General features: G+C 39.5%; 1 protein-coding gene across 3 annotated transcripts in view; it reads left to right on the top strand.

The window, feature by feature from the left end:
• The window catches only part of LOC147899793 (pentatricopeptide repeat-containing protein At5g27110-like), a 69,610-nt gene extending 64,666 nt beyond the window's left edge, over positions 1-4,944 (top strand). For 2 of the 3 annotated variants that reach the window (XM_087377368.1, XM_087377369.1), the window contains 2 exons: positions 451-1,544; positions 1,749-4,944. In XM_087377368.1, coding sequence (XP_087233494.1) covers positions 1,351-1,544; positions 1,749-4,608 — 3,054 coding nt within the window. In that variant the 5' untranslated portion in view covers positions 451-1,350 and the 3' untranslated portion in view covers positions 4,609-4,944. The remainder of the gene's footprint in view (positions 1-450; positions 1,545-1,748) is intronic. The other variant, XM_087377370.1, reaches the window with a different exon arrangement.
• Positions 4,945-19,917: the final 14,973 nt, after the last annotated feature.

Here is a 19,917-nt window from a genome sequence, read left to right on the forward strand (position 1 = left end):
GCTACAGTATTAGCTAAGGTTAAGGCTGCTAGAAAGGATGGAAAATGGGCCGTATACCGTGAAGGTGTGTGCAATCATCAAGGAGTTCAAATCGAAATCAAAAGATTCAGTCGTAAACTGATGTAGGGCCGATTATGTCTTTCCTACTATATGTAGGTACTCTAAATAACGGGGTTGCTTTTTTGCACTCTTTTGGATCTGCCATGTGCCCTCCCTAAAAGGCGATGTACTAGTTGGTTTTGTTGTCCCGTAGACCTGTGGACATTAATAGACTCTCTCTCTCTCTCTCTCACGATGATCATTTCGTTAAAATCGTCTCTTGGTAGTCTTGAGTCCAATAGATCTCGAGCGTGTTGACTGAGAGAATGATTCATGATGATTCATGGAAAGCTACCTTTTCTACAACTTACTCATTTGCTTGCTGGTGGGACCTTGACATGGGGATGACAGGTTCTGTAGCCTTCGAGGAAGTTAATCCGTTGTGCACCTACAGTTTGGAGTTTTCCATCACTGCCCCTATATATCAAAAGCTGGATGGGATATGGACGTTCCACGACCCAAAATGAACAGAAGCACTGCTGTACTGTTTTTGAAAAGGGAGGCAAGTTCCCTCAATTCTTGGCTGTTTTTTACAATGCATAAGGGCTTATAGAGAAAACACTAGTACTTAAATCATCTGGTGTACCTTCCGGAATTAGAGTCTCATAAGAATTCAATATGCTTGTTCCTGATGCTCCTCTTTATCCACGGGTTGTAGATTCTCCAAGAGATTCTCATAGGTTCAGTAATTTGTGTTGGGCCCGCATCCCGGTTCGCGGCGCAATGGGTTTTCCGTCGGTTGGACTCTCTAGTTATATATATATATATATATATATATATATTGGTGAATTGTTTCCTTGAAGTAAGATACTGTTGGACGGTTTTGATATGCCAGTTGCAACACAAGGCTTGCAGCAGAATCTTTTCACAGCATTGTGGCAGAATGCTTCCAGCAAGGGCATAATTGCACATTGAGGCTTTACAATCTGCCTTTTTACTCTAAACACTGTGGTGTCCAATGCAGAATTTGTATGCGCTCTTGTTCATGGTCGACGTTCCCTTCTATGTCTCTCCATCCTCTCCGCACCACTGACCAGCCTTCCTCACTTGGGTTTGCTCATCTAGTCTAGACTAATGAAGCATCATATCTCAGATTTGAGCCTTGTTTGTGATTATTCTGAAGAGTGCATTGTCATCACGGGTTGTGGGAACAATTAGGTTGGAGCAACACAGTCAAATGCTGTCCAGAAAAGTGTGCTGCTTATACTAAAGATCACGACCCTTCCCACTACATAGTTATTTTCTGTATGCATGGACAAGCTTTTCAACTGTTACAGAGAAGTTCGGGATGCCCAGACTTCAGGCCTGAAACATTGGAGGAGGCCTCACAGGTTGGAAACTGGAGGAGCCCTTGTCGGGTTAGTACACTCAAAGCTTGGAGTTATGCCATCCTGCCAACAAAACTCTGCTATAACATGGGGAGGTCGAAGTGAAAAATGTGTTAGGTGATCCTTTAATCATCTCTTTTGCAATCACAAATGTCAAAACCAAACGTTTTCACGCAACCCCTGCAAAATACATTAGCAACATTGACATAATGTGATATGACGTCATCTGTAGTATTTGTATAAAGTTGCAAATTGATGTTTGGGAGCTGCCTGCTTCTTTCACACCTCACAAACCTACAATTTCTTGTCTAAATTATGCAGGGTGGTGAGAAATGACTGTTGTATCGGATCTTTTAAAGGCTTCAAACGACTATGTCAGGGAGGACTCCTTGATGAGGCACTTAAAGTGCTGTACGTTCTGGATCAGCAAGGATTTCAACCATTCTCAGACATGTTCTATTGCATTCTACAGGGTTGTACAAACAAGGGAGACCTTGCTGCAGGAAGGGCAGCATATCATCTAATTGTAAAATGTGGATTCCAGTCCGACACATTTTTGGGGAGCCACTTGATTCGTATGTTTGCTTTGTGTGGCAGTTTGTTGGAAGCAAACCATGTTTTTAGCCAACTTCCTGCACCTGATGTTTTTACATGGACTGCAGTCATTTCAGCTAATGCTAAGTTTGGAGAATATGACCGAGCTGTCAAATTATACTATCAGATGCAACAGTCTAGTATTTCACCAGATGGGCATATTTTTGCTGCAGTGCTTAAAGCATGCAAAAGTGCAGAAGCACTAACACAGGGCAAAATGATTCATGCTTGCATCATTGAAAATGGTCTTGAGACAGATGCATTTCTGGGAAATGTATTAATTGACATGTATGCAAAATGTGGAAGCCTTGATGATGCTAGGATGGCTTTTTACAAGTTATCAGAGCGAGATCTTGTGACATGGGGTGCAATTATTGTTGCGCACGTAGATCATGGGCATGGAGAAGAGGCCGTTCGACTCTTTCAACGAATGCAACAGGAGGGCATGGAGCCTGACCGTATCATAATGATCACCGTCCTAAAAGCATGCTCCTGCATAGGAGCCCTGAATGAAGGCAGGCTAATTCACACTGATATAATTGATCAGGGTTTGGAGTCTGAGCTCTCTGTCACAAACACACTCATTGATATGTATGCGAAGTGTGGAAGTTTTGAGAATGCACGCAGGGTGTTTGACAGATTTCCAAAGGAGGATTTGGTGACATGGAATGCAATGATTTCAGGTTGTGCTCTACTGGGGCATGGTCATGATGGTCTTCAACTTTTTAGGGAAATGCTACAGGAAGGCATGCTGCCAAACCAAGTTACATTATTAAGCATTCTAAAATGTTGTGCGAGTATAATGGTTCTGCATCAGGGTGAGCTGATCTACAGGTACATTGTTGAGAGTGGATTTGAGTCCAGTGTGTCCTTTGGCAACACTATCATTGACATGTATGCAAAATGTGGCAGTCTTGCAAATGCACAGAGTATATTTTACACATTAGCCAACCGAAGTGTCGTGACTTGGAATGCGATTATTGCAGGACATGCCCAGCACGAGCATGGTCACAAGGCCCTTGGACTTTTCAGGCAAATGTTACAAGAGGGAATTGAGCCAAATGAAATCACCTTCGTTAGCATTTTGAAAGCTTTTTCTAGCGCAAAGGCGCTCTGTCAGGGCAAGCTGATTCATTGCCATATTATAGAGAGTCATTTTGAGTGTTATGTGTCAGTTGCGAACACCCTCATAGACATGTATGCCAATTGTGGGGGTTTCGAGAATGCACTCTGGGTGTTCCATAGATTGCCAAGGCGAGATGTTATCACATGGAATGCAATTATTGCTGCTTATGCCGCGCATGGACATGGCCAGAAGGCTTTTCAACTATTCCAGCACATGCAACAGGAAGGTATGGAGCCAAGTCAAGTCACATTCAATTGTGTTTTGAAAGCATGTTCCAGTGTAGCAGCCCTGCGGCCAGGCAAGCTGATTCATGGTTACATCATTGAACACGGCTGTGACTCAAATACGTTTGTACAAAACAGCGTCATTGACTTGTACACCAAATGTAGTAGGGTTGAGGAAGCACGCTGGGTATTTGACAGGCTTCCTAAACAAGATGTTGTAACGTGGAATGTAATAATTGAAGGATGTGCCCTGCATGGGTGTGGCCAGGAGGCTCTTGAACATTTTCAGCAAATGCAAGAGTGTGGGACCGAGCCTAACCAGGCCACTTTTGTGTCTATCTTGAAAGCTTGTTCTGTAGTAGCAGCCTTGCAACAAGGCAAGCTGATTCATAGCCAAATAATCAAATGTGGCTACTTCTCTGACACAATCATTGGGAACAGTCTCATTGATATGTATGCTAAATGTGGGAGCCTGGAGGGTGCCTGTAGTGTCTTTGCTGCTTTGCCAAAGCGAGATGTGGTTCTATGGTGCTCAATGATTACGGCATGTGCACAGCATAGCAATTGTATATTGGCTGTACAATATCTTCAGGACATGCAAAAAGGAGGACTGAAACCTAATGATGGAATTTTTGTTAGTCTCCTCTCTGCATTCAGTCATGGAGGCCTAGTGGATGAAGGATGCCTTCAATTTCAATGCATGATAGAAGATTATGGTATTGCACCAACACTTGACCATTGTAACTGTATGGTTGACCTTCTGGGACGTGCAGGGTGCCTGAATATTGCCAAAGACTTTATCCAAAGCATCCCATTTGGATCCAGTTTCGTGGGTTGGATGTCATTGCTAAGTCATTGCAAAATACACGGTGATGTGGAGATAGCAAAGCATTGCTTTGATCATCTCGTCAACATGGACCATGAAAAAGCTGCTGGGTATGTGCTTATGTCACACGTATATGCCTATGCTAGCATGCCAGAGGATGCAGACAAAATAGAAGACTCTAGAAAATATGCAAGTGCCTGGAAGACTCCAGGAATGGCCTGTATTGAGGTTAAGGATAACGTGCACGAGTTCATTGTCGGAGGGAAACACCATCCTCTGACTGTTAAAATCGAGGCAAAGCTGAAAAGATTAATCGTGGAGATGAAGGAAGAAGGATACATGCCTGGCTTAGATATAGTGTTGCAGTCCATAACAGAGCTGTATGATAAAAATGCGACATGGATGTTGTGAGGAATTAGCCATAGCTTTCCTGCTTATCTGTACACCTGAAAGCACAATCAATCTACAAACATTTACTGCCTAAGATTATCTTCAAGCTTAAAAAGGAGCTTTCTCATCTATGGATACATATCAAGTTCTTGTCTTCAAGGACTGTCTATTTAGTGCAAGAATATTTTCTATTGACGAGGAAGATCAGCCTTTTGCTTAAGACCTAGCCTTCTTCATGATTGAGTCTGCTTGTCACTGCTCCAGTTTTGATAGAAACTCAATATGAAAGACCTCGGCAAGAATTGGATCATGTGCTCATGTGAGAGCATATGTGTTAGTTGCTGATGACATCTGTCCAGAAGTTATAGTAGATAGTCCTTGCTATGCATAATTGAGTTGATGATTTCTACCCTTTGTTGGGATCAAGGTCTTGCTATTGTTCATGCATGCTTATGTGTGACCACCATGTGTGTAGGTGATAGGGGTGATTGATTTGGCAGAGGGTCATGTTTTGTGACAGTGCTCTAAGCTATGAGGTGTGATTTTGGTTGATGGAGAGATTCATGGAGTGATTTATACTTTTGGGCCTTGCTTTGGTCCTTCGGCCTTTGGGCCTTACGTGGGTCTTTTGTTGCACCCAATTGAGATCCGGGAGCAACATAACACAAAAAGACAAGGAAGCATGGGAATAAATAACGCATTAGTCATGAAATTTAATGGATGTTAGATATTCAATAACTTTTGATTGCAATAATTTGTTGAGCAAATGGATTCCTTGAATTGACATAGTTTTGATTTCTCAATTGAGCAAGCTTGCAAGAAGCAACCAACTTTGACAGCATGTCAAGTGCACAAGAGCAAAGTCTACTAGTAGAAATAGACACAAGGCGTCATATGCAAAGTTTCAAGAACCATATCGAAGATGCAACAGTTTTGTTGATCAATATGTCAAACTATGCCAAGTTCAATATAGATTGCGCACAAGAAGATGCAAAATAGTTTTTCAAAACACACACACGCACGCATGCACGTCTTTTTTTTGGTAAATTTTTTTGAGACTTTATATTACGGAGTACTATCCCAAACCGGGATGTGCCAAAGTACACCAGCAGAAGATCTCACTATATGACAAGTATACATTAAGTCTATGTAATGAGTTTGCAGACAATCAAAGAGAGATTGCTCTGCAAGGAGTGCTTGAAAAAGGAGAAAGTAGAGAATGTAGGATCACAAAAGACTCTATGATTTCTATCCTTCCATAGAGTCACACACTTTTTTTGGGGGTGAAAACCATCACACACACTCTCTCTCTCTCTCTTCCCCCTCGCCCCCCTCCCTTGCATTTCTTTGGCAAGCAGGAGGAAGGAGAATGAGCTACTAAGTTCCACGGATTGCTACACACTAATGTTATACTTATCAATAAGTGTGGAAAGATTTATCGTCCTAGGGTATTATGTGGGCCTTATCTAACCTCTATTTAAGTGCTTTGCCCTTACATTGAGTGGATTGTTGGTAGACCCAGGGTAATTAAGGATTTGGACTAGAGGCCTATTCCTCATAGGGATCTATTCTTGGTATATAAGAGTTGATATGAGGAAAAATGGAGGTGTTATCCCCGTGAGATTGAAATATTATTGTGAAGACAGAGAGATCCCAAGGGAGGGGTTAATGGTGCGAGTTCTACTTAATTTTTATAAGGAATGTAGGAGCAGCTGGTGTGGAAAAGAAAAGAAGAAAAATACAAAAGAAAGGAAAGAATCGTGGTAGTACATATTTTTTTACGTAATTGTTATCACATATGGAGATACGGAGAAAGGGAGAGATCTTGATATGGTTATGTAATACATGCATTGGATCACGAACGAATCGTATCGAAACTCCCTTTGGAATGGTGGATACACACTGCACCCGGAATCATAGATCAAACATTGGGTTCGCTATAGGGACCAAGGAGAGCCGGCTTTTACTGCGGTGATGAGACTGAGCTGTTACAAGGTACAATATGGGATGTAGCCACAATGGGTGGTTTAATACGATAAAAGTGGTGGCGGATCCTTACGAATGCACATTAGAAGAAGTGTTGGGAAGCGAGAGAGAGATCGACCTTCATCACGCAAAATTTATAATGGCTCCACCTTTGAGGACCTTTGGATACCGCCAAGCCATAACAATCCACGGCACATAGCTGAACGACTCTGTGAGAAAGCTTGGACGACTGGTGATATCCTCGAGAAGGAAGGAATGGACGCATTGCGTGGAGAACGTGTCTGCGAAGCTTCACGACACGTCCTCTTGACGTGGAAGTCGAACAGGTGCACAAGCAAAGCTCAGGAACCATTCGGGCATGCCCCCCCCCCCCCCCCCAAAACACAGCTTCGTTCTGGCGGGAGACTACTGTCTTCACACGCATCCAACGATAGGAAGCGAGGCCTTTGTTGTAGTACTCGTTGCATGGAATGCTCATGGCACTTCGAGTCTTGGTCGTTTGTGTCCTAATGCTAGCCGAAGGCGACACACAGCGTAGTTTGCGCGAAGAGATTGTGTGGCAAATGGCCGTCTCATTGTTACCCTATCTTTACGTGTAATACTGCGAGAACGATAGCAAGATCCTCGATCTGTTTGAGCACTGTGAGCCTTTGCTTATGGCCACGCGGAATGGAATAGAATAGGAACTGGTCTGTATGCTTGAGCATTGTGCATGCCTCAGTGCCGGACTGCTTGGGTATTTGGAAATGCCCTTGATGCTGTGTGGACAACACTAGAACTTGGGATGCATAGCGTGAGTACTCGAAATTCTGTTGAAAACAAGAAATGGTCGGAGCTTTTGGGTGCACCTTGCTTTATGGAAAAAGAGGGGGATATGGCATGAGTTCTCGCTTGATTGAACACCCCTTGGTTATTGGCTTAGAGGAATCAAAAGGCTTGTAAATAAGGTCGAGTATGTTCATGGATTTCTCATTCTAACGTTTCAAATGATCGCGCTAGAGTGTAAAGCCCAAAATTTCCAGCATGGACCCTCCACTTCACCCTTTGGTTAGGTCGGGGCTTTCCTGTATTGCAAGGTTGGTTGCAGTGGATTATGAAGGTAGTCGAGTTGCAGTGGAGTTAGCGGCGACGACCGCCCTGAGTGAACGTTCATGAGGTTTAGAGACCGTGGGCTCGTCGTGTTATGCAACACCCGCTGTGTTCCCTTATGCTTGTTTGCTTAATGATAGTGATTGCACTATCATGAGGGGTGAACGTTGGGATAATCACTCTCGATGTGCTTTGGAATCCTGGTTACATTAGCTTGCATATGGGTATGACTTTGTTTACGATTGCTTTTGTGGTATACAAGGATCTGTACCTTACAGTGTGATACCATGAGCCGGACAGAGAAAAACATGACTGAAAAAAGGATTCGGGCTAGTATGGGAGTAGGAAAACCCAGTACTTAGACATTAGGAGCAGGGAAGATAATAAGCACGCTGGGTGCAATATCTCCCCATAGGAGTGGTGCTCGTCTTCCACTTCCTATGTATTTGATTGATTCAACATGTACATCTCGTCCATGCATAAATTGGAGATAAGCCACACATACCTTCCAAACTAGTTTGCCTTTTCTAGAAATAGAGTTTTCTTTTCACACTTTAGTTAATATGATTAGGCTCCTAAATTTTTATGATTGTGATGAATATATGCAATCTTCTATTCCTCAAAGTATTGTGGATGTACTTGCAATGGCTCTACTTTTTGTAGCACCTCATAGCAAGTAGACGAGTTCACAACTAGCACCATTCATCCTCTGAGATTTCCACGCAGATGGAGTTTTGGCTAATGCTTGCATATTGGTGGATGCAAATAAACCCTCCTTGCATATTGGTACATATCTTGCTCATTACAACACTTAGTAAATGTAGCATCATGTACATAACAGGCTCGAATAGCCTTATGAAAGTCCTTCATGATTCTAGGAACCTTTTTCTACCACTCTAGCCTTATGGAAGTCCTTCATGATTCTAGGAACCTTTTTGAGATTCATTTTCTACCACTCTAAATCAAGAGGTAACCAACACCATGCAGTGGACTATGAGATTTCTCCCATTTTTGTTGAAATAAATTCCACAACTCCTTGCATTTTGGTGCATAGAAGGGCCTTTTAACATTTCGCTCATCTAGATACATTAGTAGATTTCTAGCAATTTGTGATTGTTGTATGTTCCATAATTCATTCTTCAAGCATTGGGGCCATTGAGTTTATAGATCCCCACAAATCCATGACAGAATTTGACACCCTCAAAAGTCTTCCATGATGCTAGCAACACTTTCTTATTTTCCATATCATTGCATTTATTTGTAATCATGCTATTTCCCAACTCAAACACCCATCTTTGAAATACATCACAATAAAACTTTTCAATCCAAAAATATTATTTTTTGTCAAGGATTGTAACATGTAAAAGTGCATGAATTACAGTGGGCAATTGTAACATTCTGGACCCAACCCTTGAATGTATATTGTCTCGAGCCAGTGATGTGAATTTACAAATTACATAACAATTTCATGAGCATCATGTATACTCACCTTAAACCATGGAATATGATTGTACCACTCTTTCAACACTACCTTCAAGGTGTGAGTCTAACATGCTGATGCATACAAATGTTAAAACTTTCTTTGTACTAGTTTTACAACTCCTTGCACATGATGATCTGCACAAATCTATCTGGGCCTATCTCCTTATGGTATTTCCAAAATACATGCCATGTAAACCCACAATTTCTTTCTTTTCTTGAATTAATAGACTCATGAAAGTCCTCCCTTCTTTGTGACATAATCACATTAAATAATGAGCACTATGTATGTTTTTTAGTCCATTGAAACCATTGTGCATCCCATGTTATGCAAGGGCTGAAAAACAATACGATTGATGTGAATTTTTTTAAGCATATGCTTTGTAAGTAGGAGGTGCATCATATTGCGTGATGCAATATGCATACATCTTGCATGTTTGTGCTGTCTACCAGACTCAATGGATATCAATTGACCAAGAATGTATTGAGAAATCTCTAAGTTAAAGATCCAAATACTCTCTATAATTGATGGTTATCTCATTATCTCACTTCCAATCCTAGTAGTAACTACAATTCTATATGGTGTAGTGAGGGATGCTTGCACCAATACTATTGAACTGGATTAGGTAGCCTCACTACTTGTGCTCTACTTGTGCAAGGTTGTATGATTGGAGATTATGTTGAATGATGGGAAATGGTATATTTGATCTATCACTCATAACGTTCCAAATTCTTATTTTTTCTTTGCCTCTAGTTTATTGTTTAATTTTCCAATGTTTGCAACTCCCTTGGAGCATTTATGGAACCAAGTAAGTGACCCATTATATGAGAGACACCTCAAAATTTCTTCTCATGAGGAAAACTGCATTTCCATTGAACATAGTCATGCAAGCTCATTGTGCAAACTCCCATTTTGGCCCAGTAGACTTATGTTTTTCATCTTCATGATCTTTCTCTCTCCTTTCTACACTACTCGAGAAGCCTCAACAAAGGCTCTAGCTGAACTTTCATGAGCATAATGTAGGATAGATGTTGCATCCATTTGTGATTGTGGAGCATCATTTTGATTTGCAATCAAATTTACACCTTTAGTCATAGACTCATCAACCACATTTTCCTTAGTATGAATGAATAAGAATTCTATCTTTTCATATACATTTGTATCTTGGCTCGTACTTGCATCTCATTTTATTGATTATGCAATTCTTTTTCTAGCTACCAATGGTTCTCTTATTGCATTATACCTATGCATTTATTTCTTGTATCCATACTTATATCTTTTAAATAAAATGCATTGAAGCATAGATACATATCAATACAATCTCTCTAGATACTATGACACCTTGCATGAATATAAAGTGTGGTGCATGTGAGTGGACCATGATTCATTACCTCACTCTCCTCCATAATCTTAATTGCACTCATTGGCTTACAATTGTGGTAAGCCCATGGACAAGCATACAGAGACAAGACTCGTCGCCTACCGTGCCATGACAATAGAAAAACGTAGAAGAAAGGCATGGTTTGACACAAATCTTAAAGCTAAAGACATCAAGGAAGGTGACTTGGTCTTGTTATACAATGCCAAAGTACACAAGGGGAAACTGAAGTATCTAGGTCAAGGACCCTACCGAGTAAGAAAGATGAAACCCATTGGAGTTGTGCTACTAGAAACATTGGATGGAGTCCAATTCAACACAACAATAAACGGGAGCCGATTGAAGCGCTACTACTTCAACACGCAAGCCATCCCCGATAAAAACGAAGATTTGGGAAACCCAAGTCTTCCTTAGTTAGGATTAGACTGTATCACGAGTACTCACTTGCATATGTACGTCTTCACACATATAGGTAGCATCAATCGATTTCAACCTAGGGCTCATAAGTGATGCCTAAGTTCTAGCTGCCCTAAGATAGCTATCAACAACATTTTGAAATGTGTTTGTGTCGATGATCAATTTTTACTATAATTGTTATTGGCTGCCCAAAGAAGGCATGTATGCTCAAGAGTAGGCAGCTATATCTCATATTTCTCTTTAATACTGTGCCAATAAGTTTGGCACATGAGAAGTGTATAGTGCTCCTACTCTATGTCTTATGATGGGCATACTTTGCAAGCTCTAATCCTCCCTCAACACATCATACGATCTACAAAATCCCACAAGAGATGGTTCTTAGTTACATATTAGTCACCTCATAAAGAGAGAGAGATTCTCTACGTAAAGAGAGAGAGAGATTCTCTATGTAAAGAGAGAGAGAGGTTCTCTATGTAAGGAGAGAGACAGGTTCTCATAGAGATACTCTTTTCTCCATAAAGTAGCATTGGATTGATTTGTGTTTTGTAGAAGGCCATCTTCTCCTTTGGTTCTTGCTATTCTTGTTGCCTATATCCCCTTAGGGGTTCCAACTCTACCTCCTAATTCTTTTTCTATAATGAAATGGTGTATATTTGTTCCAACTCTACCTCCTAATTCTTTTTCTATAATGAAATGGTGTATATTTGTACATTTCTATGCACAAATATATTTGTACATTTCTATGCACAAATGTATGCACAAATATATTTGTACATGCCCATTATATTCCTAACTTATGCTAGCCTTTGTATTTGGTTGCCTTCAATGCATTGTGAGGGTAGGTATGCTTCTAATGATAGCATGTCGATCTTTGCTAGCAGAATAGGATAGGGGTTCCAACCTTACCTCCTAATTCTTATACTATAATGAAAGTGTGTATATATATATTTGTACATGTCTATGTATATGTGTATTATATATGGAGGTGTATATGTATACTTATACACATATATATATGTGTATGTATGTGTATGTGTAACAATCAAATGTTATGAGCATGATACAACAAGCACAGAGTCCAGTAGTGACCCCATCAAAAGATCTTAGCATATTCTAGCATAGAGGCATATCGATCAAAAAACCAGAACTTCCTACCAAAAGAAATCCCAAGAAAATGAGCTTGAATACTAGTCCTCAACCTAGGAAGAAAGTCATGAGCAGTAGGATAGCTCCAAAAAGGTTGTAGCATAGTCTCCCTTGGATGTGAACAAGTGGGGCAAGCTAATAGCTATGCATTTGGAAGCCAATAAAGATCCCATTGGTAATGCTCCTACCAAGTAGCACCACAAGAAAACCTGCTACTTGAGAGGAAGTATATTACCCCAGATGCATTGAAGGTTGCTGTCAATCATGAAGTAGATGAGTAGAAAAGGGACAACTAGGAATATGACCATGTGAGTGCCTAAGAATAACATTAAAGATAGAAGGAATCCAATGGCCAAAGGCATCTATACAAAGAGATCCAACCATATAGGAAAGCATAATAGCACATGGCTGATGTTGCCCTCAAGAGCGCGACCTTGCAACCAAACATACAAGCATGAACATTGAGAATGTTCAAACCCACATGCATCCTAGGTGAACAAACATAACTTCATTCAAGAAGACGGAGTGCCTTACGATCATGTTTAGTGTGCCAAAGGCATTCCATAACTTTAATGATAATTCTGAATGTTGAGAAAAGACTAGGGAATAAGTAGCAAATAAAACTATACATATGCTACAAGACTGGACTCCACAATCCAAAGGCAAACATGAAGTGGACTGCATAAATAAAACTATACATATGCTACAAGAATGGACTGCACAATCTAAAGGCGAAATGATAAGTAGACAATTTCTAGTGATCAAACTTTTATGAACAAGCTTGTGTAGCACCCAAAGTCTATCTTGCGGCAAAGAAATATGCCATCCAATAGGGTAACCCAAATGATGCGCTACTGATTAGGAGGAACCAAGACACAAAAGACGAGTAGAGGAAAAGGATTAGATTTAGTGAAATCTACTTTTAGCCTAGCTACTACAAGACCAAATAAATCAAGTGTGTGCATAAGATGCCCAACATCTACTTTCGAGATCCATAGAAAACACCAAAAAAAAAAGTCTACCTAAGCCTGGCTTACAAAGATATGCTCTTAGGAAAATCAATGGCATGCAGACACTACTATGAAGATAAGGCATCTATATCCATCAACGATGGATGAATAGCAATTACAGAACCAAGGCAGTGAGAGGGCATCCGTAATGAATAGAGTGGACCAAGGGATCAGGCAAAAGGTAACAAGTTGAGCCATTTTCATAAAGCCAATAAACCAGGTTGCACCTTGGGTCCAATGCCCAACCGCCACATACCATCTGCAATAAGATTCCATCTAAAAATGTCAAATGCATAATCAAAACATCCTATTGGGTGTATTTGGCATCATATGTAATGCCGATGTAATCATTTGCAATATTATCCATAATCTGTGTATGGGGCACAAAACCATGCTAAGCAAGATGCAAGCTCATATATAAGAAATGCAGAGGATTACCAAAAAGGAGCGAGGTAAACAAAGCGAGCGATGCAAAACAATAAAAGATTTATAAATCCCCTATTTGAGTAGCAAAAATTTATTCAAAAGTCCATATGTTTCCTCAATGCTAGAAACTTAGATATGCATATAAATTTAAAGCCACTAACACTAATATCACATTACTTATAAGAGAGTTGGTATGTTTCATCGCCAAGTTATCATTAGTACCCTTACTACAAAATCAAGTTCTCTCTTTCCACCATAGTAATTGAGATCATCAATGCAACCTTCCACACAAGTGGGGTGTTTCCAAGGACTCCTTGAATGGATTAGTTATATTCCATACACATGTATATGCTTAGCTTTTAAAAATCTATTCACTCTTGGAGCAATTCTTTGTTACTACAAATACATCTCTCCCCAATTTTTTACTCTTACATTTGAATAATCCAACCAATGTAATGAATTGACCACAAATTCATATTTTCATGCATGAAACTTTACTAGATGGTGCTAAAAGGCATGATAATCATCTAAATCATGGCTTGCCATTTGATTTGATATGTAACATGACCCCATTTGGACTTGTAAATTAAAAGATACAAGGATGTGAAAATGTCATCTTTTGGGCCAAAATAGGGAGCGCTCCCTGTTTTGGCCCAAAAGATGACATTTTCACATCCTTGCATCCTTGCAAGTTGTCAAAGGTTGGTTTTTTTTCCCAAAAGATGAGTTTTTAACATCCCTGCATCTTTTGATTGTAAAAAACAAATGGCATAATGTTACATATCAAATCAAATGACAAGGCATGATTTAAATGAATATCATGCCTTTTTGCACCTTAAAAAATTGTGTGCATCAAAATATGGATTTTGTGAAACTTTTGCCAATTTCTTGCACCAAATTTAAAACAAGGTTTCCCATAATAGGGAGCGAGAGAAGATTGTCTATTTTGGCAAAAAAAAGGCCAAATTTTAACATCTCTACCTTTTAAATGCACTCAGGGGGTTAGTCTTCATAAACCCATAAAGCATGTGTGAGCAAGAATGGGTTAAAAATTACCCCTATTCTTGTATTTTTACATTTTCTCATGTAATTGGTTAAACTCTTGTACATGTTTATATTTTCAATCTTAAAATTGTGAGACTCCTTCATAAATCTACTTATGTAAATTAGATCAAGTTATTATTTTATAATCCCCTCACGTACATAAATGGCATGTAGGTCCCCCATTAAAAAATATCCCTTAGTGCACTAAAGTGCTATGTTACATATTTATGAGTGATCGCCTAGGGTAATTACCAAACCCAAATGGGATCACATTAAAATAGTCCTTGACTTTGAACTACTCAATTTCAAGAAATGTGACACTTAACCCCCCTTTTGTAAACTTTCTACCTCAAGCAATTATTTTATGGGATACTTAGATTCTTTATTTGCTTGATTGATTTTCCTACCACTTCAACAAATTGTCGCTCGCTTTTTTAGGCTCACTCAATTTTTCTTGCTTGCTCTATTGACTGCCTCAGAAATGAAATATACATAAGACCAACATTTTAGAAATCAGCTTGTACACCACAAGCATCAATGAATTGGTTGCCAATCTAAAAACTATTGGCATAGGAGATTTTTTGGAATTAAACACAATGATCGCGATGAAGGTATAATGCCAAGAATCCAAGCATCATTAATCATGTGCTCAATTGATCTCAAAATTTACGTGTGAGGCCATCCCAGCCTGCAGAGTTAGAGCGCCCCAACTTAGACAACACCGCTTTCAATTCTTGATCAATAAAAGGTAGATCCAACTTATGCACTTCCTCTCAAGAAAGAATTGGTTGAACATTTTGAAGAAAAACATTCCAAGGATCAACCTCTATAGGTAAGGAGGGGTTGCAAACATATCAAAATAATATTTTTGCATCACGACATCAAGCTAGTGCCTAATTCATCATCCTTGAGCCATCCGGTTACAACGCCCAATGCAAGGAATGCATATGGCGGGCTGTATGAAGGCTTTTGAAAAAGCCTTAGAAGAGTTTCCTATATTTTGCATGGCTTTCTGACAAGAACAAAGCTATCATTCTCTCAGCTTCCATTGATCATTCTCAACCCAGTAATGAAGGGCTACCTGAAAAGCATATTGGTCATCCAATTACAATTGGCATTGTTGTGTAACCAAAGAAAATTTTGAACAAGAGGTTTTGCATCTACCAAGTAGCATTTCCCATATTCTTTGATCAAATTGTGCATGCCCAATGAGAAACGGTTGCCCAGTCAGACATTGATTAAAGTATGCAGAACAACTCTACAAATGAGGGCCTTGACCATAAGTTGAAAGGCATGGTGCTTCACATTAGGATTATTGATGAATAAAATCCTTCTAAAACGCGGTTGCACATCATGCACGAACATACCAAAATTCAAGGTCATATATACAGCACAGTGATCAGATAGGTCCAAAGTGTAATCCAAAGCCACCTCACAAGTAAATTCATCAAACTATGCCACATGAAGCATATAGTATCATTCCAATTGAGCATATACCATCATTCCAACCGAGCCCAGTACTGAGTGAATACATTAGAATGGAAAGTGTACCCAACAGTAGAGCTAGCATAAGATGCTACCATAAATGACAAGCATGCAAAGTGTAACACATAAGTGTCTAGGTATCCCTTTCTGTTTGCATATGCGAGATCAATTGGTACTATATCCTTAGTGTTAAGAGAATTGTTAAAAGCTCCACATTTAAAAGCATTAACCCCCTAAGGATATTTTGCCAGATGATGCCACATATCAACTTGAACCGCAAATAGAGCAAATTCATAGAGAAAATTCATAAGTATCCCCATATAGCATGCGTCTGAGAACCATGTGCATCATTATATACCAACTATGGCTGATGAACCACCATAGCAACCTATAAAAAGGAAGCATGACTAGCATAAAAGATGTGAAATCCTACAAAGAAACCTTCACTCTCTATGAAAGAATGTTGACTATGTTCTTACAAACAGACAATATGTAGTTTGCAAATAGTAATGTAATCTCAAAGCAGCCTCCATTTCTATATCACAGAGGCCCTAAACATTGTGTGTGAAGCATTTGATAGGAATGTACATATTTACAAATAAGTGGATGCAGCATATCATCAAAGCTCAACCTACATGGCTATGCCAAGCTGCGGCAAGCCAGAATATTCCTTATAGGCATTTCCTTACTCACATTAGAAGTAGGGCTGTGGGAAGAGACATAATTACCTAATGGTATAGCTGCCATAAGTGGTAAACACAGTGGATCGGCACAAACCACCTCAAACTAAAGCCTGCCAACCCCAAATCCATAAATGGTAAACATAGTGGATTGGCACAAACCGCCTTAGACCAAAGCCTACCAACCCCAAATTCATCAACTACTATGTCTTCTTGGAGTCGAACAAAGACCCAAACTGAGTAATCATTTGGAGAAAAATCCTCAAATTAACTCACACACACACCCGCACTCACACACCCTTTGGGGGTATAGCAAATATAAGCAAAGATGGCGATAGATGGAGGGAAGAGGCTAAGGGAGAGGTCACAACAACAAGCAAAGGTAAGAACAACATGCAAGCAGAGAGAAAACCAAGTCGAGGGAGGCCATACAATAAGTGACATCTAGAACAAAGTGTCCAGGCCATTTCGTGACTATTGCAAGACCCTGGAGAACCCCTTGGAGGGGCTGGAGGGCTTGGTTGCACGTAGCTCTCTCTCTCTCTCTCTCTCTCTCTCTCTCTCTCTCTCTCTCTCTCTGATGTGTGCCTGTGTGCACCCGCGCACATGCACACACACACACGCACGCATGCACACATGCACGTGCACATGCACACACACACACACACACACACACCATTTAGATTCTAAAGCATAAGTTTCATATGGGTAGTCAGGTAATGCATGTTTTCCATGGCTTGTTATTGCTTTACCTAAGAATTAGACAACCATCTAGATTCTAAAGCATAAGGTCTTATAGAGAAAATATCATGACATATGCCATACCTATCGGTTTCAAGCACAAAATATACAAAATATAAAATGATCTTTGTGTTATAAACTTCAAAAATAGGGGCTCTCCATAACCCATGTGTGAAAAATAGGGGTAATCCACAACCATTGATGAAAACTTAAATCTCTTATGTGAACAAATTGTAAGGGAGCTAGTCCACACTTCTTATAACAAAATTAATCAAGGGGGTATTCCACACCCACCAATTCAACACTTGATAAAAAGGTACAATAAAAGAGCTTAACTAAAAAATTGCATTAATTTGACTAAAGCAATTGATTTAATAAAGGAGAATGTACATTAGATTAAATGCAATTGAATGAACAAATTTAAAGAAATTAAAATGAACTTTATAGAGGATAAAATAAAGGGAAATATATGTTATTAAACTATGTAAAGTAGAGAAAAATGTTACATAAATCCTATTAAGTTTGTGTAAGTTTATGTAACACTACAAATTATAAAACATTTCATAATAACCAACATAAATAGCTATATGAAACCTATACAAATGTAAAAGGATATATAAGTTCTTAAAAGATGACACAAAAAATAAATTAAAAATAAATAAATAAATAAATAAATAAATAAATATATATATGGGAATTAAATAAATATAGTTCAAGTAAGCATATACATAAGTATATATAAATAATTAAGCAATAATCATGTACTAAACGATAAGAAAAGAAGAAACATTAAAAAATGTGTTATTATTGTATAACCAAAATAAATAAATTGCATTACATACATACATACATACATACATACATACATACATACATATATATATATATATATATATATATATATATATAATATATATATATAGATGACATAGTATATGTAATAGTATGCATAAAGGGAACGTGTGAAAGCAGTGAAGATGCCAAGGATTGAGGCAAAGACTGGACATGAGAGCGCAGCACAAGAGAATTAGAGAAAGAGATAAAAGGCACACAAGAACAAGTAGAAGTAAGGAGACAATACACGTGCCACTAGCTCGAGCTGGGCCAGGGTAAGAGGTGATGTGCCAAGAGCTAAGGATCACCTAAGCAACATGTGAAGCTTAGATGTGAAAAGAGAAGGATCCAGGGAGCACTAATATGGATGCTAATATGGGTAGGCCATGAAGGAATGTTGAGAGCAGAGCCAAAGTGGAGAAGGGAGCCGAGAAGAGGGTCACAAGAACCAACCAAGGGAACCCTGACTTCTTGCAATGGAGCATAGAATTTGATGAAATGGTTCAACATAAGTTTGATCCTCCAGATTCTTTACGTACATGTCAACAAGGCAACGGATCATAAAACTAGCCTGCTCACAAGGGGAGGTTGTACGAAGAAATGTAAAAGTGGGGTTGCTATAAAAAAGATGGTGGTGGAGCTTACCAGCAAAAAGGAATGAATCAAATGGGCCACTGATTCATAGAGGTTGGCCATTCTGAGAAGAACAACGTAGAGTTCATGTCACATAAAGCTTGCATGAGCACATTTCATGTAGGAAGGAAGGAGGGTTACAAGGAAATCATTAGGGGAGAAATGGGGTCTCAAAAGGGCCTCCAATCAGAGTTTCCTAATTTTAAGGGATTAGAGAGAGATGTGAGGTGTACTAATGGGAGTGCTCCTTTGTGTGGGTCAATGGTATGTTGAGGTGTATAAAAGGCCATGTTGAGCATTTATGGGTGGGGAGACCTCTCACCCATGGTTTAGGCCCATGATCCTCACTCCTAGCCATTGATCTGATCTCTAATCCAAGGGTCACATTCAAATTTGTGGTAAAGCACTCCTAGCCATTAGATCAAGGGGTAGATCTAAGGGATGCTATCAAAGGATTAGAGGGATCAAATATAAGCCTTGATCAAGCAATAGATTCAAGTGAGGAGATGAAAGAAGCAAGCACCACAATCTTAGCCATTGATTTGAAGGAGATCCAAGGGAGGACATGAAAGAAAAAGGCGCTTCAATTGTAGCCATTGATTTCAAAGAGATCCAAGGGAGGAGATACACCAAAAAGGCACTTCAATCCAGACCATTCATTTGATTTGAAAGAGATCTAAGGGGAGAGATGCACCAAAAAGGCACTTCAATCTGAGCCATTGATTATGCACTTCAATCCTATCCATCAAATTGTATAAATGCATCTCCACCCTCCAAAATATGCCTCCATCTCTAACCTTTAATTGCATAACCCATCTCCACCATAAATCTACCCAAGATCCAATGGTCCACAACTAAAGGCGTGTTCTCCCTCTTTAGTACCCCTCCTATTTGTCAAAGTTTGCCTATTTTGAGCCCACCCCCAGCCCACGAAAGGTGCCTCCCTTAATTTGCCCACCATTTTCAGTATCCTAGGCCTTT

Source organism: Dipteris shenzhenensis, chromosome 7 (genome assembly GCF_047967505.1).
Source record: "Dipteris shenzhenensis isolate YYH24624 ecotype China chromosome 7, Dip_SZ_1.0, whole genome shotgun sequence".
Lineage (NCBI taxonomy): Eukaryota > Viridiplantae > Streptophyta > Polypodiopsida > Gleicheniales > Dipteridaceae > Dipteris > Dipteris shenzhenensis.